The sequence below is a fragment of the Sceloporus undulatus genome, chromosome 4, assembly GCF_019175285.1.
Source record: "Sceloporus undulatus isolate JIND9_A2432 ecotype Alabama chromosome 4, SceUnd_v1.1, whole genome shotgun sequence".
Lineage (NCBI taxonomy): Eukaryota > Metazoa > Chordata > Lepidosauria > Squamata > Phrynosomatidae > Sceloporus > Sceloporus undulatus.
Genome location: NC_056525.1, coordinates 43099604 through 43127592, shown reverse-complemented (window position 1 = coordinate 43127592; position 27989 = coordinate 43099604). Strand labels below are relative to the sequence as shown.

Sequence of the window (27989 nt, the reverse complement as noted above, 5' to 3'; positions counted from 1 at the left end):
TGACATGTAGCTGCCATTTAAATACACAAAGCATTTTTCAAAAACACAGAACTTGAGCTGATGTCACCAAAATATTTAGGACAAGTATACTAACAGTAACTAAATCAGATTTGGACAGTATTTAAAACAGCAGATGGCACCAAACTCCCTTTTAATCCCTTCCTTTCCCCCATCTGTGGAGAGACAACAACCCTGTCCTAGAAGATTCATTAGGTGAAAATGGTGTGAAGCCTGACTGCTTTTTCAAGACCAGCCTGTTTTAAACGTCTCACATGCATGCCACGTGAGGCAAGCAAGAGACACCTCTGACGTCTGTAGTAGATGACTGTGTTTCTTTCACAGCTAAAGCATAAGCAAACTGATGCTTGCTATGCAGGGGTAGATGGAAGAAATAAGCTCACTGTTTTCTGTAGGAAGCTATATAATTACAGATTGCCACATTCACAAAGCTGTTTTTAAAAGATGAAGAAGTTTAATTAAGAACACATTTTAAAGACAACTTAAGAAACAAATCAACAGTATCTGTTCTAATTTTGAATGCACATACCACATCTCATAAAGATTAGTCTTTTTATCTGGAAAAAATACTAGTTTGAAATTGTGTGAGGAAAATACATGGAGATTAAGCAAAACAATTCAAAAAGTGTGCATATTGTCTTGGCAATGGTTTCAGGGTTTCATGTAGGAAGCCTGCAAACTTCTATCCTTCTATACTAAAGCTCTGCTAATAAGCTTTCCATAGAAAAGCACATGGAGGAGGGAGTTCTGTTGTGCTTGGTAAATTAAGTGTGACCTTAATCAGCTTCTTTAGCATTACAGTACTATACAAGGACAAGCCACATCACTCTTGACCAAGTTGAACTGCTGCAATTGTATGGCATCTACCACAGAATCCAAGTTTCTATTTTTAAGATGCTTTCTTGTCCTGTCCCACTTGGCTAAGGTACTTAAAGGTTTTCCTTTTGGACCATGCCAACTCTCTATATACAAAAGTTTTTCCAACCTTTTAAAAATAATCTACCAGAGCTAATCAATTCTAGTTGCACACAGTCCCAATCCAGTAACTAACTTGATTTCAGTGGGTCTTAAGCTTTCTTTCACCCATTTGGCTTTTAAACCCATTCACAGAAAGAGGTCAGCATGCTTGGCTCCTTATCAGCAAGGGAATTTTTGTAGTGCAATTAAATCAACCACAGTTCAGACAGAAGAAGGAATAACTGCTAAATTTTACAATCTCTTGGTCAGCATACTAATCCATCTTGGCAATGCACTCAGTTAATAAAGTCATTTTCAAAAACCAGCTAACTTTCAAATATTGCAAGGCATTACTTGAAATCATCATACTGCCTCACGCAGCCAGCATCACTGGCTACATGAGTTTACTGTGCAGTAGCAGTCTAGTTCTTATACAACAAAAATATACCTTATGCCAAAACTTTTCTTTGAAGGTGCTGGCTATTACCTATAAAGCCCTATATGGCTCAGGTCCACACTATCTGGCAGACCATATCTCCTTGTATGAACTGGCCTGGTCTCTGAGAGACTCTGGAGAAGCTCTTCTCTCCATCCCAATGCCATCACAAGCATGGTCAGTGGGGACACGAGAGAGAGCCAAGATTGTAGCATGTCTTCTTGGTGGCTGCCCCTAGACTCTGGAACTCCCTGCCCAGGGAGATTAGAATGGCTTCCTCTTTGATGGCCTTCCTCCGGCAGGTTAAGACCTACAGTACCTGTTCACACAGGATTTTAAGGAATTGTTATAAGGACAGGCTGGGATGTTGTACCATTTCAAAACATTTTGATTTATAGATAGATAGATAGATAGATAGATAGATAGATAGATAGATAGATAGATAGAGCACATGCCACAAACCATCCCGGGCATAAAATACTGTTTGAAAACACTGAAGTTCTGGACCATGCCAACCACTACCATGTCAGGATGCACAGGGAAGCCATTGAAATCCATAAACATCTGGATAATTTCAACCAGTAAGAAGAAACCCTTAAAGTGAACAAAATTTGGCTACCAGTCCTGAGGAATAGCAAAATAAGAACTCAGCAAATGCAAATGAGAAACCATTCAGAGTCAGGGGCTTTCCCAGCAGATAATGATCACCAATTAACAGACATTAATCCTCTTTTGCATTAGCCTCCCAGGCTGAGGTCAGCCATCAGCACAGAACAATACACATGCAAATCACTCCTGCCTTCTCAGGCTCACACAGTATATATAGACCCACTTTTTCCAGGCAAGTATTCTCTGAAGATGCCAGCCACAGATGCTGGCGAAATGTCAGGAAGAAAATCTAGAACATGGCCACATAGCCCGAAAAAAACACCAAAAAAAAAAAAAACCAGAGAGAGAGAGTGTGTGTTTATATTTTAAAATATGTTTTATTCTTTTAATAACTATCTGTTTTAATATTGTAATAATTTAATTCCCTTTTAATGTACTTTTTTTCTATGTTTGTAATGGTACTGTTTTTTAATGTTGTAAAGCCGCTGAGTCCCAGTTCTGGGAAAAGAGCAGGATACAAATAAATAAACAAACAAACAAACAAACAAACAAATAAATTTCTGGGGGGGGGAACACAGCTTTGTTTCCCCCATGCCTTTCTTTTGTCTATTAACATTTTCCTGTTCCAAGCTTCCTGTCTTCTGTAAAACCCCATCAATTCTGTCCTATCCACCGTAGACTCTGTTCAAACATCACAGTCATCACATGGAGGCTCTTGGAAATACACTTGCATAGTTGCAGCTCCTTGCTGAGATCATAATGTTGGAACACTGCTCAGTATGTGAACTGGTGTCACAGCATGGACATTTTCCATGCAAATATGACTGCACCACATGGTCTCTGACTTCTCGATGCTTTGGCTTCCAGACAGAAATCCACACAGAGGCATTTCTAGTAGACTTCCCATGTCAGCTGTAATATCTGAATAAGCCTTCCTCTAAGCAAGGTGTCTATAGCAGAACATTTCCTACATGCTATCTATTGTTAAAGAAAAGAATGGAAAACTAATAATTCTTTTCAAGTCCCTGCCCTGCAAAAGATGTATACTCATTATACTATTACTCTCATGGTTGGTTTCAGTCCCAAAAATCATGTTTTGAAAGAAAAATTGAGGAAAGCTTTCTGCTCAGTTATAAACAAGCACACTGAACTAAATTATTTAAACCCACACAGTGCAGACATATTAATAGAAGAACACCATGGTATGCCAGCAGGAACTGGTTTCTATGGTATTCTGTATAAATAGAATAAGGTGTAAATTAAGAGTGAGGTGTTGTGAAATTCAAGCATTATCTGGACATAAATATGCAAACCAATGCTGTAAAGTCCTGAAAGACCCAGTATGCATCCAAGGACAAATTTGGTCAGCAGTTTTATCAGCACATTTACCTGCTACCTAGTTTAAATCTGCTCAGTTTCCATACTGTCTTTCACCTAAATTTAAATTGTCATAATAGACTGCTGAAGTAGTATAAGATGAACCTAGAATATATAATATGGAAAGAGTCTGAAAACTGGTCTGAGAAGCCAAGAAATCACATTTTAGGTGAAACAGCTTTTACATGTAGATTTTATTAGGTATCAAGGCACCTTTAATCAAGTAAGTCTGAATGATTCTCCAGCCCTGCATTCTTTCAAAAAACTATTTCAAAGCTATTTAAACAATTAGCAAATTAGTCTGAACACAACACTGCTATAGGAATAAACATAAACAAGGGTAACTAGGAGAAGTGAATCTATTCCTTTTTTCAGAGTCAGGAGATCAAAGTTGAATCTGTTTTCTGTCAAAAGAACACTGATTGGAAGATGGACTCAAAATGTTTATTTACACTCCAACTCTAAATAGGTTGACTCAGGTGTTCCTCTCCATAAATTAAACAAAACTTTACTGAATATACTTCATAGTGGCAAAAGGCACTCTACAGAACATCCCTGAAGAAATTCAAGATCACTGGAAAAACAATTTTTGTGGGTTTTTCAGGCTATGAGGCCGTGTTCTAGAAGGGTTTATTCCTGAAACCAATCATGAGAGTGGAAAAACAGTTTGCAGTACAAAGCATAATTGACTAGGAAGCACAAGAACTCTGGACAAAAATCAGGGACAATTTCAGGGAAGAATACAAATAGACTCTATCCGGGGATGAAAGCAAGAAAAGTCTCATTAGATGACTGCTGAAACTTTGTAAGCAGTTAGGGATAGAGCACCAGCAAAAGTAAAACAGAATTAGGGCCAGAATTCTGAATTCATCTTTCAGAGACCTGAAGATAGGCCAAAGAGAACTGTTCTAAAAATCAGTGCAAAGAAAAAAGGAAGACAACAAAAAGGTAGAACAAAACACCTTTCCCACAAGACCTGAGAAATTAAAGGAAAGTTTAAATCAAGAGTAGTAATGCTATATGACCAACAAAGGATGACATGGATGAGACAAAATAAAAAGACAGTGGAAATGGAACACTGAAGAACTACACAAAAGAGAAAGTATGACAGATTCCCTTGAAGTAGAAATTTTTAATGAAACTGAAGTGGAAGAACAATCTGGAGAATTAAATCACCATGAACAGATGGTATACCAACAGAGCTGTTTCAAGCTGTAGAGACAGATTCCATCCAAATTCTAAGAAAACCTTGTCAACAAATATGGGAAACAGAACAATGGCCCTCAGACTGGAAACACTCAACAGACACTCAAATCCCCCCAAAAGGGGACATTGGGGATTGTAGTAGTCAATGGACCATTGTATTGATGTCACATGCAAGCAAAGTGATACTCAAGATTTTACAACTAAGACTTCTATTCTAAATGGAGCAAGAAATGCCAAACTTCAAAGCTGGATTCAGAAAAAGGAATCAGCACTAGAGATCATATTGCAAACATACATTGGTTATGGAGCATAGCAAAGCATTACAGCACAATATGAACCAATGTGTTATAAATTATAGCAAAGCCTTTGATTGTGTCAGCCACAACAACAACAAAAAACATGGATTACTCTACAAAAAATTGGTGTACCACAATTTTATCTTGCTGCATAACCTATACTCTGGATAACAAGCTATTGTCAGGATACAGTGTGAAGAAACAGAGTGGTTTTCCATTGGCAAAAGGGTCAAACGAGGTACATTTTCTCTTCCTTTAATTTATAAACTGAGTATAAACATATCTAAAGCAGGATTAGAGTAGAAGAAAAAGTGTGAAAATGAGGAAGAAACATCAACAACTGAAGATGGAGATGACACCATATTGTCACCTTGAAATAACAAAGACTTGGAATGATGACTAATAAAGATGAAGGAAGTTCAAAAGCATTGTTACAGCTGAATATCAAGAAACCAAAAACCATGGCCACAGAAAATAATGGCCAGATCACTTTAAAGAAGGTGAAGATACTGAAATAGCTCAAGATTTTCCATACCTTGGCTCAGTAATTAATCAGAATGATTTCAGTCAAAAAATCAGAAGACTAGGACTTGGAAGGGAAGCTATGAAGCAACTAGACAAGATCCTCAAGTGTAAAGATTTATCATTGAATACCAAAGTCAGGATTATCCATGCCATCATATTTCTAAATTCTATACAGGATTGTGAAAGCTGGATAGTGAAGAAAGCTGGTAGGCACAGAATAAATTAATCTGAAGGGTGGTGCTGAAGAAAAGTTCTGCAGATACCATGGGCTGCCAAAAACACACAGAAATGGATCCAAGAGCAAATCAGGCTGGTACTGTCCTTAGAAGCCAAGTTGACTAAACTAAGACTGCGGTACTTTGCCTATATCATGAGAGGACATCACTCATTAGAAAATACTGTAATGCTTGGTGATGTAGAAGGCAATAAGAAAACTGGAAGATTGCATTATAGGTAGATACACTCAATTAAGGAAGCTATGGCCCTGAGCAGAGGTTTCTCATGTGTAGGGTCACCATAAGGCAAACTCAACTTGATGACAATTAACAACGAAATTACTTATTGTTCATTTTTTAAACATCTGAACAGATGTTCATCAATCACTTAATCTGTACACTATTTTTCCATATAGTATGCTCAGAGCAGTTCAGAGCCAAAAAAAGGTTTCCATCCATATTATAAAGAAACCAGAACAATTTTATAACTATTACACTGTACAGCACCATTATAAAAACAGTAATTCCATTGTCAGGTAAAACAAAATAAAATAGTTTTGCTTGTGCTAGTCAGCAGCAGAAAGACATACGGTCTTGTAAAAACATTCAAAGGAAAGCAAGGCCAATTTGTCAATCTGAGGTGTTGACAGAAAGAAGGTAAAATCCCCCATGTATGGCATGTAGCAAGTAGCAGAGCATGTGCTACAAATGTGTATGTTCATGTATTAGCTGCCATATACAACCTGATTTGACAGAAGAATAGTACTGGGAACACAAGAAGTTGGCGGAACACAAAAAAGAGACATTTAGTGGACACAGCATCACTGAGCTATAATGAAAGACCAAATAAAAGTAACTAAGAACTATTACAAAACAGCTTGCTTGCCTTTCATTTATCTTAGTTCCTAGCTTACATGCCTACAATGTACAAGAAAAAAGAAGAATATAGATTACAAATATAAATGTCAATGTATGGGAGAGCACAAATCCTAAACCAAAATTATCAGCACATATTGGTAAGACATGTTTAGGGATGTACAGTGGGCCCTCGGTATCCACGGAAGACCTGTTCTGGATCCCCCCACAGATGTAAAATCCATGGATGCTCAAGTCCCATTGACTTCAATGGTGGTGTGGCCACGTGGCCTTCTTCCTCCTCTTCCTCCTGCCTCACACTGTGCCACGCCTTTCTCCTCTTCCTCCCACCTCGCCTGCCTGCCTTCCTCCTCCTCCTCCTTCCCCCCCACAGGCGTGCCATCTGCGGGTGCTCAAATAGATGGATGGCAAGTCCACGGAAAAGGAGGGCCCATCGTACAAGTAAATTCAGTACAGTGGAGTTCCCAATCTCCCCCTCCCAGTGCAGCCCCCTGCCCCTCAAAATTCTGAAAGTCCTATGCAGACAACCAGGAAAGTTTGAACTGTGTGAGCCTTGGTGTGATGGGAAGTCTGGCATACTTGTTTTTCAGAAACCCATTGTGGTTCCTGCTAAGCACAGCATTCTTGTTTAAGTGTTCCTGAAGTAACTGCATAATGACTCAGAATCTTTTTTGATAGTGACATAAAGCCTAGACCAGTCAGTAGTTGCTTGGATTTCCTGATATTGATACTATTCAGTAGTGGTCTAGATCTTTTCCGCTCTGATCTATTTCCAAGAGTTCACAATGATGACAGACACAGGCTCTAATATTTCAGCTGCAAGTTCCTTCAGTAACCCAGCATGCTCAACATTAGGAGGAACTTCCTGACAGTCAGGGCTGTTCGACAGTAGAACAAACTCCCTCAGAGTGTAGTGGAGTCTCCTTCCTTGGAGGTCTTTAAACAGAGGCTGGATGGCCATCTGTCGGGGATGCTTTGATTGTGATTTCCTGCATGGCAGGGGGTTGGACTGGATGGCCCTTGCGGTCTCTTCCAACTCTACGATTCTATGATTCTATGCAGTTTCTCTGGCCTGAAAGTGTTTCCCTACCACCTCTTCCTTGATCTTGGGCTGCAGTCCCCTTACTGTAATCATTTATTCTATTTTTCTATTCTATTTTTATTATTTTACTTTTGTAAGAAGACTGAGGTACAGTAGTGATTTAGTAGCATCACTATTTCTTTGTTATGTATTAGCATATTGCTGTGTTTTCCACATAAGAGCTTCCTTGTTCTATTTCCTCTGAACATAGCTGTAAAAACATAATAAAAAAGACTATTCTTTCTAAACTCTTTGCCAAACCTTGATATTCATTCAGCTTGACAGATGAGACAAGTAGGACTATGTCTTTCCCACACTTTCTAACAAATTACTACAAATGTTCATAGAAGGGCAGCTACAAAAGACGTGACCAAGGTGTTCTTGAGTTTCTAAAAAGAGAATCCAGTAAATCTTCCAGTAAAATATCAAGCGCAATTTGGAAATAGTCATATTCCCTGACCTTAGTTCACAGCTTCTGACATGTTTATCAATTAACAGTTTCTCAAATAGTGGTTATCATAATACAGTATTCTCACTAAATACCAACAGCTATTTGAAACTACTTTTGACTTTTGTGGACAATGTTTCATTATGTAATCAACTGTTATAAATGTGTTACAGGTGCCAGAAGAGTTTTAATATATTCTCTTTTCACCTGGCTATGTATTCCCTCTTGCAAAATCAATTTCTGTCAAGGCAAGGATATTGGACAGAAGTTCAATTTATCAGTCTCAGACAAAACAATTTTTAATATGGCCATAACACTCCCCCTCTCCCTCTCCCTTTGCCTTAACTTGCCACATATACATGCATACATACATTTTCCTTTCACATTAGTAAAGTTGCAAAGTCATATGAAAAATATGCTGCTCCCAATCACAGGACTGGTAGTATCGACTTAGCAAACACTGGAAAAGAAAACTAATATTTTAAAAAAAACAAACAACCAATCAATTCCAGAAGTGTCTATAGAACCTTGAGCATCATTACTACTGAAAACAAACAAACAAAAAAAGCCGAATCCTCTACTCTGTATAATCTTGTCAGGTACTGTCATCTTATTTATGACTTTGAAGCAATTATGACAGGCCCATCACTAGACTATTGTCTTCATTAAAAGCCTATGAAGTTGTGCATCAACATGTTAAAATATAGCAGGTCCTTCTGTTAGCATACTGATTTTCCTTTCTTCCAAAATCCCTAGCACTACATGTAACAAACTCTGTGTAATTGGGGAATTGGATTTAACGCACTGGATTCAGCTCTCTTCTCTTGGGTTCATCTCAAAATAATGCATTCTGCAATCCAAAGCCAACAGAACTGACTCAGAACCACCCAAAGCTTTATTGACACTTCAGACTCTGGATGCTTCGCACAAAAAATAAAGGGTATTTTGTTTTATATGCAAAAATGCACACAGCAACTGGGGGACTGCCAAGTCCACCTGCTAAACCATCAGTATGTTTTACAAGGTACTCTCTAACCATTGTATTTGGGGTATCGGCTGAGACTCTGACTGTTGTGACAAGACCAATATTAAAATCACTCTACTGGCTGCCAATTAGTTTCCAGGCAAGGTATAACATGTTGGTTATTACCTTTCAAGCCCTACATGTCAAAGCGATCTAGGAGTTCTACTAGACCAGGGGTAGGCAACCTGCGGCCCGCGGGTCGGATGCGGCCCGGTGAGGCCTTGGGACCGGCCCCAGCCCGGTCCTGCCGCCGATTGCCGCCGGAGCCTTTGGCCTCTCGCGCGCAGGGGCAAGGGGGGCAATTGTCTATAGATGCCTCAGAAACATGCATTTATATTAACATTTTTTTAAAAATCAGCAATTTTTTTTTGCGTGTCTTCCACTTTTTTAAAAAAAGTGTCCACCATTTGAAAATGTTGTCCTACATTTGTCCCGGTTTATTAATTTATTTATTTTTTAAAATTTAATTATTTATTTTTTGGCTTCGGCCCCCCAGTTGTCTGAGGGACAGCAACCCGGCCCCCGGCTCAGAAAGGTTGCCTACCCCTGTACTAGACCATAAGTTGAATATGAGTCAACAGTGTGATGTGGCAGTTAAAAGGGGCAATGCAATTCTAGACTGCATCAATACAAGTATAGTGTCTAGATCAAGAGAAGTAATAGTGCCACTCTATTCTGCTTTGGTCAGGCCTCATCTGGAATACTGTGTCCAGTTCTGGGCACCACAATTAAAAAAAAATGTGGACAAACTGGAGTGTGTACAGAAAAGGGTTGCTAAGGCGGGATACAGACCGCCCAAAAGGGCGGTCTCCTGCCGCCCTCGTTTGTTGCGCGAGGGAGCCGCAGCAGACAAACCGTGCGGCTCCCTCGCGCAACAAAAAGAAGTCGCAATGGCACACCTGCAGCGTCATGAAGGCGCCGAGACGTGCAGACGCTAGGCATCCGTCACGTCAAAATGGCGGTGTCCATGTGTATAGTGCACCACCATATTTACGTCATTGTTATGTGCGAGGGGCAAGGCGCATCAGGAAGCACCACCCCTCGCACGTAATGACAGCACCCAATAGAGCACATCTATACAGCGCCTAAAATAGTGAAAGGTCCAGAAATCATGCCCTATGAGAAGAGACTTAGGGAGCTTGGTATGATTAGCCTGGAGAAGAGACGGTTAAGAGGTGATATGATAGCCTTGTTTAAGTATTTGAAGGGGTGTCATATTGAGGATGGAGCAAGCTTGTTTTCTGTGCTCCAGAGAATAGGACATGGCCCAATGGATGCAAGCTACAGGAAAAGAGATTCCACCTAAACATTGGGAAGAACTTCCTAACAGTAAGAGCTATTCAACGGTGGAAATGTTACTGAGTATGGTTTTATATAAAATTTTGGGTGCCATGCGGTCTGAAGCTATGACCCCTGACTGACCCCACAGCAAGCCGCCATTAACCTAAAAGCAAGCAGACCACGTAGCCAAGGCATGGTCTCAGGAGAAAGGTAGAATTAAACCTTTCAGAGGAAGTTTTGGGAGTTGCAAAACCAGATTCGCAGAGACCTCTACAAGGAAGACAATAGATGTGGCTTCCTTCTTAAATGAGCCAGTGATTAACTTAACGGCTCAGCCATCAAGGTATCTGCTCTCCTGAAAAGTGTCAGACCACTTGCATTGTGTAACCATTGTGTAGCTTTCAGCTTAGACAAAAGCCCAAGCAATCAAGCCTTTGTCTCACAGGCAAGCCATCGCCTGAGGGCAGGTTTAGCCCTATATAAGGTCCGAGTTTTCATCCCTTCAGTGGGCTTGTCGAGCTTCCCGTTCCGAGCCTGAGTTCCTAGAGCATCTTGCTCTGCTGAAATCACTTGAGCGAAGCCAAGCTCACTGTCACCGGGCCTCTAAGTTAGTTTTGCCCACCGGAACTCAGCTCTTAAGCCACCGCGGCCCGCTCTTTCCTTTTTCCATTCCCACAGCCGTGTCCCACTATCCATCCTACATCTCATCCAGTTCCTTGGAGAAGACGTCTAAGGTAAATATTCCTAACGGTGCCTCTCTCTTCCTTCCTTTACTCCCCGAACTCACCCCTCCCTTGCTATAGCATTGAGAGAGAGAGAGAGAGAGAGTGTAATCCCTTTTGTTGTGTGCCTTTAATAAATGTTCATAGTTTAATTGCACCTCATTGGTATCAGAGTCTCTTTCTCTGGGGGGTGGACTAGGCGACCTCTGGTATACACATAGGGACACGATCCTGTGCGTGCGTTGTTATATTTGAGCTAATTAAAATTCCCCTAATTCAATCCTTCCTAACAGAACACACTGCCTCGGAGTGGAGTGGAGTCTAATTCTTTGGAGGTCTTTAAGCAGAGGCTGGATGGCCATCTATTGGGGATGCTTGGATTGTGAGTTCCTGCATGGCAAGAGGATGGATTGGATGGCCCCTGTGGTCTCTTCCAACTCTATGATTTTATGATTCTATGGTTTGGATCCAGGTTACCTACAGAATAGCCTCCTCCCATATAATCTGCCTCATACACTCAGGTCCTCTGGTGGACATTTACTTTAGTCAGCCCAGACTAAATTGTCAACTGTCCACCAGAGGACATTTTCTTCAGCCACCCCTAGACTGTGGAATGACCTGCCATAAGAAATTTGGCAGCTGAATACGCTGTCTGATTTAAAAATGAATTTAAAACTGGTCTCTTCCTGCAGGAATCCAGGCAATTTTTAAATTGTGAATTTAAATACTTTATTGATCGTTACCGTACTGTGCTGTCATTGTTACAGTAATGATCCAAAAAGAGGTTAAGGAAGTTGAATGCACTCCTTTTTTAAACCCTTCAAAGGGAAAGGCTGTGTTGCACAGAACCTATTGCACAAGTTGTCTGCAATTTGGCAGCTATAATCCCATCCTGAAGGGCTATTAATTCTGTATAATTTGTCCAGTGGGAACAAGACAACAAAAGTTATAGCCATTTATGTATTTCCCATAGTAGTTTTAGATTTGGGACTCAAGTCAAAGTGAATTGGCTCTGAATTAGAACAAGCAGATGTAAGTCATTTTCCAAAGGAATTAGTGTTTCATCTCTTTCTGGGAAGCCATGAACGTCCTTAGTTTCAAGTACCAAACCAAAGCACAGATTCCAGAATGTGCCCAGTAGCTTCAACTAATCTATATATATATATATTTTAAAATTCCTTATCAAATTTATTTTAAATAGACATTTCAATATACAGTGGATTCTTGATATCTGCTGAGGTTTGGTTCCAAGACCCACTGTAGATACTAAAACTGTGGATGCTCAAGCCCCATTATATATAATAGTGTAGCAAAATGGTGTTCCTTTTGATAAAATGGCAAAATCAAGGTTTGCTTTTGGGGGGGGGGAGGCATTAAAAAAAATTTGGAGGGGAAAATATTTTCAAGCCATGAATTTGTGGATACCAAGGGCGAATTGTATTCCTATTTGGGGGAGGGGGTACTATTGGAATTATGGTTTTCTAGGACAAACAATTTCATATTTTCACATCATTAGGCAAGAAACACCCAAGGACTTTGAAAATCTTCAGCATCAGTCTAAAATATCTAATCATCTAGTGCTGCAGTTCTCAACCTGTGGGTCGCAACCCCTTTGGGGTTCGAACAACCCTTCATCAGAGGTCGCCTAAGACCATCGGAAAACACAAATTTCCAATGGTCTTAGGAACCAAGACACCACAATATTATGGTTGGGGGTCACCACAACATGAGGAACTGTATTAAAGGTTCGCAGCATTAGAAAGGTTGAGAAGCACTGATCTAGTGCTTTCCAACCCTGCTCTGTACTTTGTATCACAATCTAAACAAATGTTTGCTTTTGTTCATTCCAAATCCAGGGTTTCTGTTGTTATGTGCCTTGAAATTGTTTCTGATCTGACCCTATCATGAGATTTTCTTGGCAAGATTTGTTCAGAAGAGGTTTGCCTCTGTCTTATTCTGAGGCTGAGAGCATGTGAAATATTTAGCATAAACTATATTGTATGGTATCAGGGTTTCTAGATACCACATAATATAGTTTATGCCAAATGTTTCATAACTTCTTTCTTCAATATGGGAAACAGCCAACATGACAAAGAGATAAGATCCAATTAAATACATGACAGACAATCATGAAATCAAGACGGCAGACCAATGTAATATTAAACTCTTCAAGTGATGAAGGCACCATAATATACCTGCACCCGTGGTTCTTCTAGTTTGTACGTTACAGACGCCATCTGCCCATCTACAGACAAGCCCAGGAGATCATTTAGTTACCATCTGTTCAAAGGACGGGATAATTTGCTACATTTTCATATTTCAAGTGTAAAAAAGGATGAAGAACAGATCTTTAAATCTGCACACACTGCATAAACTGAGTTATGTTAACTGGAATCAAATTTAGACTGATACAGATATATTCTATAGGACATTCTGTGATTAGATTAAGTAGTACATGCCATCAGGATTACAGTCAAAACGTTCGAATAAATAACAAGAGGGAGGTATCAACAATGTTTCTGATGATTCTAAAGTTTCAGCACTACAAAAAAGAATAGCAGCAAAACACACACATACACAAAACAGTGCACTGAGGACTGAGCATTCTCTGTAGCTACAGCATGTGAAATGATCACTTTTGGGGAGGACCAAGGGAATGGAATGTTCCACTTGGAAGAGAAATTTCTTATTTTTTACTTTTATTTTTTGGGGTGCACCTTCACATTGATTGCAACCCATGGCAACCCTAGCATATGTTTTCTTGGCATGATTTATTCAAAGGAGGTTTGCCATTGCCATTGCCATTGCCTTTCCCCTGTGACTTACCAAGATCACCCAGTGGAGTTTCTGTAGCTGAGCAGAGATCTGAACCCTGGTCTCCCAGAGTCCTAATTCAACACACAGACCACCACACCATAAAAAATTGACAGAGGTACGGTACCTTCCTTCACATGTGGTATGACTGTCCAAAAGTTTTAGCATTTTGGCTCTTCATGGTTAATTTAGCATTGCAAATCACTCAACAAAAATTGTCCCTTGCTCAGAACATTTATTACTTTCAGTGTTTACTAATGAAACCAAGACATTGTGTTATAAAGATATTATTGCATTTCTGTTAGCTTTGGCCAGGATTGAGATTGCCAGGACTTAGAAAACTGGTCCTGAATTTGGAATTTTTGGCTCATGGAAAAGCTCACTCATCAGTCTAAAAAGTTGCAGGGTGGTAATCCTCCCCTGCTTTTTGAAGAACTATGGTCTCTGCTTATAGCTTATCGCAATGGCGCTGGAGCAGAATAAGTCTTCCTTTGTAACATAGGTCCCTTTGGATGGACATGTTGGCATAAAGGTGGTGTATCTCCGCTCTGTATCCATCCCTCTTTTCTATGTAATGTTGCTCTTTTACATCCCACACGGCCCTGAATCTCTGTTGTTTTTTAAATGCACATGCATTTTTGCTTGTTTTCATCTATATTTTATTCTGATTCTCACATTTTTTTTCTGTTTTTATTCATATTCCTGGTTTATAACATAATTATTATTATTATTAGTAGTAGTAGTAGTATTACTTTTTTTAGTAGTAGTAATAGTAGTAGCTAATAATAGTAACAGACTACTACACCACACTGGCTGCTAGAAAAAATGAAAAACTTATTTTTAAGAGGATACATTTTACTATTTTGTTGCAACTTACAAGGTTTAACTTTGGGAATGTTCAATATAAGAACAGGTATAAAGTTGTGCAAACGTAAGAACACTTAAATAGTCTTTAAAAGTAAAAGCTATTCCTGAGTATGTAAAAACAACTCTCACAATGAATTGTGAAAGCTTGAGCTGTACTTACATATATTCTACTACAGACTAGGAGTGGACAACTGTGGAGGGCACAGAGGCCATGTTTCCCCACCATGCCCTGCCCATGGGCCACACCACTGGAATATGAGCCAGTTTTTAACCAATATTATTGTTTGGGTTTTTTGAGGGAGCCCTGCAGGGATCAGAGAAGTAAACTGCTATATCTGGCTGGCTTTCAGATGAAACAATTGCCAGAAAATCAGCAGGATTTCCCCCCGAAATACTGAAGAGGTGTTAGGAGGTTGCCAGCAGCCACAAAAGTGGCTCAAGGACCACATGCAGCTGCGAGCTGCAATTTCCCCAACCGTGAGGTAGATTATGCGTTTCAATGCACAAGTGAGCTGTTCTAAGGGGAATGATACTGTAATGTCATTATTTTCTCTTGACCTAGCCAGATTAGGCAGCAACAAAAGTGCCTCTGTTCTCTTTCTAGCCAGGCAACAAGCACTGTGATACAGTTCTTATTGATAAGCCATTAGATACAAAGAATCAATATGGTCTTTGGTAGCATACATTTTCCTATTAATGTTCCACATTATGGGAGATGTAATGTCTCTTAGGCCTGTTACAGACTGCCAAAATATAGCTGCTTCGGGTCTCTTTGGAGGTATGTTATTTAAATGATGCATGGGTCCTAAGAGTCTGGAGGTCGCGCCAAAGCCACACTCCATTCCTAAGCACTGGAGTGCAGCTTTGGTGCAGCTTCCAGATTCTTAGGATGCATGCATCATTTAAACAGCATACCTCCAAAGAGACCCGAACCAGCTTTATTTTGGCAGTCTGTAACAGGCCTTAGTCTCAAAAGGAACTGGAGCTCAGCCAGCAGTATATAAATCAAAGGCACTGTGTGTAGGATTGGTGAAAAATACAGAATAAGGTGAGGCTGTGTCATTTGCATTAAGGCTAATTGTTTGCATGAGCTGTTTGGAGCCCTGCTTGTGTGTTTTTCCCCCTAGAGCATATGGTCTAAGAGGGAGGGTTAGCAGCCACTAGTCCTATATAGTTCAGTGAAAAAGCTCAGCTAACAGGACATAGGCAACAGGTGCTTCACATTGCCTGTATAGGGATGCTGCAGTGAGCTGCAGCATCTGCACCATGTTTGGGTTTTTGCCTGAGGATGGAAAGTGGTCCAAAACTAACAAGATGGACTTCAGCAGGGATCTGAAACTACATTTGGGCAGGAAAACGTGAAATGCACAGAAACAGGTGACACCTGCCTTGGCAACATAGAATCAAAGAGTTGGAAGAGACCATAAGGGCCATCCAGTCCAACCCCCCTGCCATGCAGGAACTCTCAATCAAAGAATACCTGACAGATGGCCATCCTGCCTCTGTTTAAAGACCTGCAAAGAAGGAAATACCACCATATCACTGTCAAACAGCTCTTACTGTCAAGAAGTTCCTCCTCATGTTGAGGTGGAATCACTTTTCAGTACATATCAAAAAGGGGCCTTAATGTGATGCAGCAGCCAAAACAGCCAACCTAATTGTAGGTTGTATCAACAACAGTATAGTGTCCAGATTGAAGGAAGCAACAGTACCAATTTATTCTGCTCAACTCAGACTTTACAATTAATACAGTGCCCAAGGTTCAAGAAGGATATGGACAAGCTGACACATTCACAGGAGGGCAACCAAGATGGCATTAAGTCTGGAAACCAAGCCCCAAGGAACAGCTTAGGAAGTTTGGTTTGTTTAGTTTAGAGAAGATTGACAGGTGACATGACAGTAATCTTTAAATATCTGAAGGAATGTTGTATCAAAGATTGAGCACAATTGTTTTCTACTGTTCCAGAGAAAAGGACCAGTGGATTCAAATTTTGTTAAGAGATGGCTTCTAAATTTTAGAAAGAATTTCCTACCAGTAAAAAGTATTTTACTATATAAGACTACCATCTATCTACCTTCAATGATAAGACTATCATTTGAGGTCTTTTAAGAGAGGTTGGATGACCGTCTCTCAGTAGTAGTGTGTTAGCCATGAGTTTATGCATGGCAGGGAGGCTAGACTACATGGTCCTTGAAGTTCCTTCTAACACCATGATTTCCTGATTTTAAAAGACAGTAAATTTCTGCCCAATTTTCCTTTTGCTTTCTATATTTGTTAAAGGTAATTCTAACCTGAAACATAAGAAACTGATCGTTTTTCTCATTACTGTTGCCAGATTAGAAGTAGCCAAATGTTGGAAGTCAGGTGACTGCAAATGAGAACTGGTGGACTAGAATTTGAGGTACTGTATGTGGTTGTAAAAAAACTGTCTGCTATTACGAGGTTTTGCATTGGTTACAAAAGGATTGACACATTTCAAGAAGACTGGATGATCTTTATTGACTATGTTAATCAAACACACTACTGAATCCACCCTCCTACTTCACAGATGGATCCTTGGACAGACACTCTACAACTTGACAAGCCAGACTCTCTGGCTCTTGCTGAGAGCCAATTCTCTGATTCTGCTGCAGAATAACTATTCATCAGTTGGCACTTGTAATTAATTGTTGTTGTTTGTCATTTTTCTACTGACTTTGTGTTTTATTGTAAAATTATTGTAAAAACTCAATAAAAATTTAATTAGAAAAAAAAAGATAGTAGCAGACAGTTACACTACATGGACCTTTCCTGCTATGATGCCCTTCTCAACCTGGAGAAACTTAACAATGCAGACCAAAAGCAGCATTTCACTGATGTACTTCCCTATAGCAATTGTTCCTTGTCCCACAAATTCCAGATTCAGGTCAGTACTATCTTGGTTCAGAGATTAACAGATAATGTCTGACCTTAATCCATTACAGCTCTCTAGTACAGTACAAAATAATCCTGCCTTCCAGAGTAACTATTATTAATGAAATTGCATTATTCCATAAATTATACTGCTCAATATATATATTTTAATTTCACCTACACAGAACAGCACAGATAGTGCCCTCATATGGTCCCTCATTTAGGTACAGAACACATTCGGAACTGTTTATTTTCAACACTGTTACTGCCTCAATTGTTTTTAAAACCGCACTCTGAAACTGTGTCCTGTTTTCAAGTACGCTTCCTGCAAACTAAAGCTAGTACATGTTCAACCAATGGAAATGAAAGAGCTGTTTTAAAGAGGTGGCCAATATTAAAGAGGCACTTCTGCACAGTTTCATAGGCATTCTTGCCTGAGTGGTGGAACTATAAAGCTGAATCCTTTTCAGATGATTGCTGTGACTAATGATTCATACCTATCAGGAAGGAGGGTAACTAGGCAGGTTCAGCAATAGACAGCTGAATGTGTTTCTGACATAGTTTCCATGCTTGACTCAGCTACCTTCCTGTGTCTCCTTCAGCTTCCCCTTTAAATTCTATGTGGACAATGCTAGTCATCAGAGTTTTTACTCCATAGCAGTACTGCCCAATGAAGATATCTTCTTCTACTTCCACCAATAAATCTCACTTTGAAAGAGAGCTTCCCAAAATAAACCTTTAAATAGCATTGTACACATCACCCAAAGAAGTCATATGAGATGTAATAAAACCCCATTCACTCTAGCTTTTACTAAATTAGGGATATGGGAATCTGTCAGTCTTTCACTGAGAGTTTCTCAGTTACTGTCCTACATTCTATCCCATTTATATAACAGATTGTGAACCTTCTTTTCCTCTCATGAAAGTGTGTGCATTTCTCAGTGACTACTTTTTAAATGTATGAAATTTTAGTTATGTACTAAATATACATATTTACACCAGGTTTTGTGTGCTTTTCTCTCCACAAAATGTAACACAAGCCTTACAATTATATGGAATTCAGAAACTATGAAGCTGCAAATCCAATAATTTTCTTCCACTTTGCCCACTGCTAATTGCTAGATACCCACAGAAACATCACCCTCTTCCCCTTTCATTATCTAATTGCAGATGTTCTGCCCATGCCAAGAAATGTCCACATTCCTCTTAAAAACAGTGACAGTCTGAGGTATGTAAGAGCAAGTTGCACTGTGTTAAAGATTACAATAATGAAAAAAAAATTTTTTAACTCAATTGCACTGTTTTAACTCAATTTTTTCCAGTAAGTCATGTTAAAACTTAGGTTCTTTGGTTTCTCAGAAACATCCTAGTCTAAAGCAAACAAGAGCCATGAACATGCTGTGCTATTCATCCTATGCTTAGAGGTGAATGGAGTAGTCTTCCAAAACTGCCATGGGTATTTTACAAGGGTTCTTAAATATATAATAAAATTCTAACTAACACAAAAGGTTGCCACATAACTCTGTGTTAAGAGCTAAAAATTTAAAAAGCTATAGCCAGGAACATCCTGTTCACTGGTTGCTATGGACACATATTCACTGTTCAGTCTAAACTACTAAGAAAATGAAATGGCAAGCTTCCTCTGGTCTCTGCTCACTTCACATCATACTTTATATTTGCATTTCTCACAATGTATTTGCCTTAAGCAGACTTTCTATATTTTCAAACCTAATATGCATATTCAATCTCTTTTCCGTAAGTGTAGGCACTTACTTGCGTTGGGTTATGGCTATCCTTTGTGAGAGGGAATGGTGTGTGTCTGTGTGTATGTTTGAGAGAGAGAAAGACGAGGAACAGACAAAGAGAAGCAGGCCCTATCAAATCCATTTTTAATTAAAGCCCTTTGCCAGAAATGCATTAAATTTGTATTTGCATCATAGTGAACAGCACAAAAGAGCAAAACATTAGCAAAAAGTGAGGAAACCATCAAGGCAGACAAAAGGACATAACAGAAGTGTCTGTTCTACCAGCATAGGATGTCTAGGCCCAGAAATATATACAAACTTTCTTTCTGCAAAAATTAGATAGGATGCAATTCCTGTGCTACTCCACTTCTATTCAAATTTATTAAGTGTATTATCTCAAATATTCTTGCTGTGCTATGCAGAGGTGACACATCAAGATGCTTGTTAAATTCACAAGTGATTCTGATCATACATTTGGGAGTTGGCACACACTGAGAATTGGAGGGCTCTCTTTGGCACACCCCAGTCCTTAGCAGGCTATGTCCCCAAGGTCAGCAGCAACTGGAAATGACATCTTAGGTGATTCAAGTCAGTTCTGATCACATGGGCCACACAGGAGATCCCAAGGATCACATTAGACCCACAGGCTGCACAATTCCTACTTCTTATTATAGTAAGACAGCTGTAAATATGATCTCTGAACCACAGAAAGAGCATTTCCCATTTCTGAAGCAAATGAGATTAAAGCAAGATGGAATATCAAGCCAGGACACAGACTGAAAAACTGGCCTATTTCATTTTACGACACTGAAAAGTGGACTTTACAATTTCAACATTACATTTCAATGATTTCTGGGTCACTGAACTTCAATATGGATTTGCAACTAATAACTACTACACTAACAGCAACAGCTTTAGCCTTATATTAGGTCATAAGCCTCTTCAAAACCATCTTTTGTGATCTGAAGACAGGCAGAATAGACAGATGTTTCTGAAGGTACAGAAAATCAGCTACAAGTACACAAGAGCTTTTTGAGCTCTTCTTATTTATTCAGAGGACTAATGGATTAAGATAGGCCCATTGTTGGTTTTTAGAAAAAGATTGACAATGCATACCTGTTTCAGGCATTGGTTTCAAGCACTTACCTGACAGTCAAAGTCCTGAAAATTCCGAGCTGAATTCTGTTGAAATAAAAATAGAAGCCAATGAACAGCCCAGTTTCTAGAATAGTCTAATGAACTGTATTCTGCAGCAGAGCTATCTGAAAATCTGTTTCAATAAAAAGTCCCTCCTTCCTCAACCACCAACAGGAACAGAACAGGGACCAGTGCAGCAATTAAACATTACATAAATAGTCCCCAGACGAGACAGGACTCAGAACTTTCTAACATAATGTAATCAGGTTAGTAAAAAGGCAAAGGTTTCCCCTTTGATGTGATTGTCTAGTCATGTCCAACTGTAGGGGGTGGTGCTCACCACCGTTATTAAGCCAAGAGAGCCAGCGTTGCCGTGGTCATATGGCCAGCATGACTAAATGCCAAGGGGCACAGAACACTGTTACCTTCCCACCAAAGTGGTACCTATTTATCTACTTGCACTTTTACATGCTTTTGAACTGATAGGTTGGCAGAAGCTGGGACTAGTGACAAGAGCTCATTCTGTCACATGGCACTTGGGTCTCGTACTGCTGATCTGTTGACTTTGCAGTTGTCAAGAGTCGGCATATAGACCATTAAGCCACCGTGTCCTGGGGGGAGTCTTTGGCCCAAAACAGACAGGATCAAAAAGAGCAGCTTCCAGCTACTTTGGGGGCATGGTATGCAGATGATGCATGCCCTTGGACTGGCCAGAAGCTGCTCCGAAGCTGCCTAAGGCGGCCCGAAGCCACCAGCAAGGAGTGGCAAAAGTCTACTCCTTGCCAGCAGCCCATTCAGGACTGTGGTGGTGGCTTGTTTTCAGAGCGGGCCGTGTGGTTACTGGGGTCCCTGGCCAAACTGGGGCCAATCAGGGCCGGAGTGGCCAGAGGCCACTCCAAGTTGCCAGTCTGCTTCACCCCACTGAGTCATCAAAAAGACTGTAAGTTTTCTAGCCTTTACTATGATTTATGAACAATGAATTCCATGCATTCTACTTATTTTTCAATTAATCACCCTGCAAAATTATTTCAGGGGGAATACTTTATCCTGTGCATATAAGGATTTGGTGGTGTGGTTCCTTAGAAGTAGACCACTTACGTAAAAAAGATCTCAGGTTCTGTTCCTGACATCTCTAGGTAAGCAACACATTTTTAAAAAACAGAAGAAGATGATTGAGGTTTTCAAGTAATACTACACAAAAGAGGCCAAGCAAACCAAATTGGATTTTACTGAATCAGCTGAAAACACTAGTCTGTTACTGATTATATCGCACTCTAGACAAATAACTAAACAAATTACACACACACGTATATCCACAAAAAGCGAATAGGCTGAATTTGCAAACAAAGTTCAGTCCCCATCCCCATCTGTCTTAGTTCACTGGGTGAAGAGCAATTAATTTAATAATTAATTAAATTTACAGCGCTTTATAAATAAAGGTTAATAATAATAATAATAATCTAGAAAGATATTCCTATGTGCCGTATAAAAAAGATTAAATTTCTAAAGGATTCTTTAAATTCTGCCTAAGAAAAACTGAAACAAAAGTTAAATAGATAAATATAAAAGTCACTACTCTGCATAATGCAATCTGCTTACGCTATTCATAGGAAAAGACTGGAGCAGCTTTAGCAAAGATGAAGCAGAGCAACAGCGAATACGTCCTATTGGAGCGATAAGCATGAAAAGACTGGCCTTCAAGGGTTTGCTCCACCCATGTGGGATCATTGGAAGAGTCTTCGCTTTCCTGCCTATCTGGAACAAGTAGGAGGAGCATAACCCAAACTACAGGATATGGATCCCTTATCTACTGGGAAAGGCACAAGGAACAGTATTACAGTCAGCCCTTTCCAACGGCAGGCTTGCTATCTGAAGATTGGAGCATTCATGGATGGCCCCACCCTGATCTCCCCAATGATGGCACGTGCACACAGCTGTCCACTATTAGGAAGACCAGGACATAATCTCCCCCGCTGTTTGTCATTTTTTGGGGGGCAGGATGCAGAATGGAATCCCCATGGATAGGAAAATCTGACAGTTCAGTCCTCCCTCCGTTCTCCTGGACTTGGGATCCATGTCCTTTGACCATCTGTGAGTGATGAATGGAGGGTTAAAATGAGGTGTGGGGGCATGTGGGTGTGCACTGCAGGGGCACGCCGCCATTCAAGCCAATTAGGCTTGAATATGCGTGATTTTCCGATTTCGTGTGTGTGTCCGGAACGGATCCCCTGAGAAAAGAGGGACAACTGTATTTCTCTTTTCTGATTTACATTCCACCTTTATTTCTAGAACTGAGAGCTCTGGGGCACTGGTGCTTTGCACTGGAAATCCCTGCTCTGCAGATTATCAGACATTGACTTGATGGTTTATTAGCAATCTTTTCAGCCAATATATACATATATTTATTATAAATGAAGTAATAGAGATGATTCTAGTAAACAATAGCTTATGCCATATTTCTTCAGTCTTTAAAATACTGCATCACTATTTTATCACTACAACAACAGATGGACAGCGACCTTTCCCGAAGAACTTGCAATCTAAAATCTTCCACAAAGGTGTTAAGAGAAGGAGAGGGCATCAGAGGTAAGAGTGTACCAGGAAAAAAGTTGTGCTTAATCATCTTAAAAAGGGAGATGTTTTATAAAATTTAAGCAGAACCTCTGAACATTGCATTTTGTTTCCAAGAGCAGGATGTGGAGAACTATAGCATCCAAACAGGAGTTACACATAACTGACATAGATCACAAAATGGCTAGATCTTTGCTAATGCTCAAACCACATATATTACCTTATCATTCAGAAGAGGCTTGATCTCTGTCAGCTGGACATCTTGCAATTCTTCCATGTCTACTGAGAACACTGACGTTAACTGTCAAACAGCAAAACACTCCTGCTAAAAGCAAAAGAAACAAGGTCACAACTTTGCAAGAGATCCTGCTACAGCATAGACTGAGAGGACTGACCAAATACTCAGGCTTAGCTATGGGACAGGTTCCAGTTTCCTAAACAGAAATGTTCTTTCTCTGCTCACAGTGTGGCACTGAGCAAAGACACTTTATACCTGGCTGAATCATAAACATCAAATGAAAACATAGAATTGGAAGAGACCCCAAGGGCCATTCAGTCCAACCCCTTGCATACCCCCAAAAGAAAGTGCAGAAGAAAAGGTTGTTTACTTATACTTCAATTATGTCAAATGTACTTCTGTTCTGCAGTTTTACTATTTTTGATTACAGGCTTTAATTGTTGTTATCTGCCTTGGCTATCCCACCAGAAAGATGAGATGCTAATTCTTCTATACTCTTTAAGGAAGAACTATGGATGTTCTTCCAATGATGAGATGATCCTATCAACAAAACTGGGAACCTTCCAATTTCCATTCCCTCCTATCCCCAAAAGTGGCAGATATGAGGGAAAGGGAAGAAGGTTCCATTGTCCTTGCACTGTAGTGTCGTGCTGTATTTTACTTATATCTAAATAAGTTATTTTTTTCCTAGTCACCGCAGACATAGTGGACCTTTCTAGAAAATGTGTATGTGGTGGCACTATGGAAAATGCTGAAATTTCTTCACCATATATTTCCTGTTCTGTCTCCTCTTCTTGTTTTGGTAGGAATGTTTCTGTAATGGTAGCTTTGCAGGCATCTTAAACTATAACAGCCTGTACATTATATATGAACAGGGAGGCAGAGGATCAAGGGATTTAACAGTGGCGAAAAGCTTTCTGCATATGCTTAAAGGTGCTCAAAACGTTTGATTAAGAATTTTCTACTACTGTTATATTGGTGATTGCTGATCCATCTGTGTCATCTAACTAAATGGCATTAGTTTTAACCTCTAACAAATAAGGCACTAGAAAGATGAGTGAAATATATATATATATTAGTAGGAAAGAGCGGGGTGAAAAGATAAAAGGTGAGGTCCCATGTTTTACAACAGCCTTTCCCAACCTGAGAGCTTCCCAATCAAATATGCTGGACTTCAGTCATCTCCGCCCAAGCAGTATTATGGGATCGGCAGTAATTCTGGAAAAAGTGCCAGCTCAAGAAAGGCAATGTTAAAATTACTTTAAAAAAATGTTTGAAGGAGCCAATAAAAATGTGCCCTTAAGGGTCAACAATGACAATGCCATACTGTTCTCTGTAAACACTATGCCTTGTTCTAGTAATCTAACAGCTTAAGTAATTTATTAACATAATTTAATTAAATCACTTCACTCATCAACCTGGACAACTAATTAATCACTCACTTCTGATGTTCAACACTAGCAAATTAATTTTTAAAGCTAATGTTCCAAGCCCAATGATTTATCTGGTCTGAAGGATAAGGGTAACATGTGCTACTCTATCCCAGGCAGCAAAAATGTCTTGCGTCAGCCGTATTAAGCAGTACATTCTCCTAGAAATCAACAAAATGTTACATCCTTCTGATGTGTATACTGACAGATTGATTCGCCTCTACAGGTAAGACCAATACTATCACAGTGAAACAACATTAATGATCAAAGGAAGCAAGTGGCACTGGAGAAAGCAGTGTCCAGAGGGACTCAAGGCTTATTTGCCTCAACTAGTAAATAGAGTAGCTCATGTTTCCAAGGCAACTGTGTGCGCACTCTCTGGATATGGAAAGGAAAACAGTCATAAAGCTGGTGAAGAAGCTCTCCTGCAGAAACCTAACTATCCCTTATTTTTGGACTGGTATGTTTAAGTTACCACTATCCAAGCATACAAACCAAACATAATCATACTGGGAAATGATACCAGGTATAGAGTTGGGGTGCAACTATATACCACACCTACCTTGCTCAGTAAATCTTTGCACAAGTTTTCTAGTTGCTAATTCGATAAAGTGTAAAGATTTATACAAGCTTTCCAACTGCTACTTGGTAAGATGTAATGATTAATGCTATCATCCTTATATTGTTGTTGTATGCCTTTAAATCATTTCTGATTTATGGCAACCCTATCATGGGGTTTTCTTGGTAAGATTTGTTCAGAGAGGGGCTTGCCTTTGCCTCCTTCTAAGGCTCAGAGAGTGTGAATTGCAGAGGATCACCCAGTGGGTTTCCATGGTCAAGCAGAGATTCGAACCCAGGTCTCCAGACTCAGTGTCCAATATTCAAACCACTACACCATGATGGTTCTCAATTCCCATATTTACTTTTCATGGTATATGAAGAAATGAGCAGAACAATAGCCTCAATGATCAAAAATGTAAGTTTGTAACATATTAATAGGAAAGAAAAATGTCAGTTTTAAATATATTAATAGCAGAGAAACATGGAGTTGGTTGTTATTCCTTGTCCAAAAAGTCACAACATAGGATGCCACCGGCACTTAGCACAACCAATTCCTAGACAGGGCGCATTCAGGACGATGGGTCATGCTTAATCCAAGATGCAACAACTGTCATTCTGAACCTTTGATGTTTAAATAAGCATTATACTTGAGGTGATTATTGTCAGCCATAGTTACATTTATGTCAAATTACTAAGACGTTTGTTTTCTTTTTCCACTTTTAATTGGGCATTTTAATTTTTCATAATTTTGGGGGAACCACAAACCAGTCAATATTTAGCAATGAACCAACGTTGATCTGTTTAACGTTTCAGAAATAGTTATGTGGTCTACCTTTTGGGAGAGCAAGAGATTTGGGGTTCTTTCTCCTATCTTGACTATATTGCTACTGCTCCCATCCCATTTTTGAAGTAGCAATGAGGTTACAGTACATGGATTTCAAACAAATATATTATTTCCTGACCCCAGGAAAACAGAGTCTTACAGCAGGAAGGACATAAGAGCTAAATGAATTTGCCAGAATGCAACTGAACACTCTGGATGTTACGATTATGAGAAAGCGCATGAAGAACATACAGCTAAATAATTGGCATTTGTGTAACAAATAATTAAAGGGAGCACTTGGCTCTCAAATAGAACCAACTAAAGAACTGGATAAGATGAGGATAATATTAGAAGTAGATGGGGGGAGCTTCTTCTCAGAGAACAAGCCTGCATCTTTTAAAAAGATTTGTGGGAGCAGCTCAGGTTAATCCTGTTTTCAGCTTGAAGCCCCATTACCAAGGATCTAATAAGTGGCCGTGTAAGGCTTTGTAACAACAGTTTAAATGAATTCAACCGAGAACAAATGTAACATAAGGAAGACTTAGAAAGTGATGTGTCATCTATTTAATTATTATCAAATTACACACCAAAGATTAAGGAAACGTGGATTGTTTTTTGTGGGTTTTTCAGGCTATGTGGCCATGTTCTCAAAGAGTTTGTTCCTGACTTTTCGCCAGCATCTGTGGCCGGCATCTTCAGAGAAGATGTGGGCTGTTCAAATCTGTAGCCACTATCATTAAGAAAAAAACATTCAAGGAATTTTAAAATAATATTTATCTTCACACACACAGGATTGGCATGGATCAGATTTAAATGCTGAGACTAAGGTGTGGATCTAGAGCATTGTACCACTGAGGAAGATTGGCATGAGTGTATTTCTTCAACAGAGATGGGCACAGCTGACATGTAGCTAGATTAGCAAAATGTTTAGACATCGGACGACTGTTTAAATACTTGAAGGGATGTCATGCTGAGGAGGGAGCAAGCTTGTTTTCTGCTGCTCCAGAGACAAGAAAACAGAACAATGGATGCAAGCTCCAGGAAAAGAGATTCCAGCTCAACATTAGGAGGAACTTCCTGACAGTCAGGGCCGTTCGACAGTGGAACAAACTCCCTTGGAGTATAGTGGAGTCTCCTTCCTTAGAGGTCTCTAAACAGAGGCTGGATGGCCATCTGTAGGGTATGCTTTGATTGTGATTTCCTGCATGGCAGAATGGGGTTGGACTGGATGGCCCTTGCGGTCTCTTCCAACTCTATGAGTATGAATATGATATATAGTCTGTCTGATACCATCATGTAAGAATTTGGATTTTTGTCATGTTCCCTTTCCAAAATTTTAAGGTCTTCCATCTAATTATATTGGTCAAAGCATTTCATAGAAGCATACAACAGAGTTGGAAGAGACCCCAAGGGCCATCCGGCCCAAGCCCATTCTGCCATGCAGGAACTCACAATCAAAGAACCCCCAACTGATGGTCATTCAGCTTCTGTTTTAAAACCTCCAAAGAAGGAAACATTTATAGCAGAAGGATTAGAAGTTCACGTGCTGGATTAATTTCTGAAAATGCTTATACTACAAAACTAATAATAATAATAATAATAATAATAATAATGGCAACTAATCTAAAGGTAATGTTTTCTCAGTTTGGAGGGATTTTCTCAAATGCATGTGACAGAAATATTTAGTCTATCTCTCCTTCAACAACAAATATATCAAATCAGACTGCCAACTATGCCCAGTGTATAACATCCCAGTGGCTGGTCTCTAAAGTCCCAAACGCTCTGCAGGAATAGTCCAGTCTGAGACTGCTTTAACTGCCTTGGCTCAGTGCTACTAGG

General features: G+C 39.7%; 1 protein-coding gene across 6 annotated transcripts in view; it reads right to left on the bottom strand.

Moving 5' to 3' along the window:
- Nucleotides 1-27989, bottom strand: part of NDRG3 (NDRG family member 3) — a 72393-nt gene that overhangs the window by 18455 nt on the left and 25949 nt on the right. For 4 of the 6 annotated variants that reach the window (XM_042464711.1, XM_042464706.1, XM_042464712.1 and 1 more), the window contains exons 2-3: nt 23319-23423; nt 20537-20572 (exon numbers count right to left, since the gene is read on the bottom strand). In XM_042464711.1, coding sequence (XP_042320645.1) covers nt 20537-20572; nt 23319-23375 — 93 coding nt within the window. In that variant the 5' untranslated portion in view covers nt 23376-23423. The remainder of the gene's footprint in view (nt 1-20536; nt 20573-23318; nt 23424-27989) is intronic. The other 2 variants (XM_042464708.1, XM_042464707.1) reach the window with 1 other exon arrangement.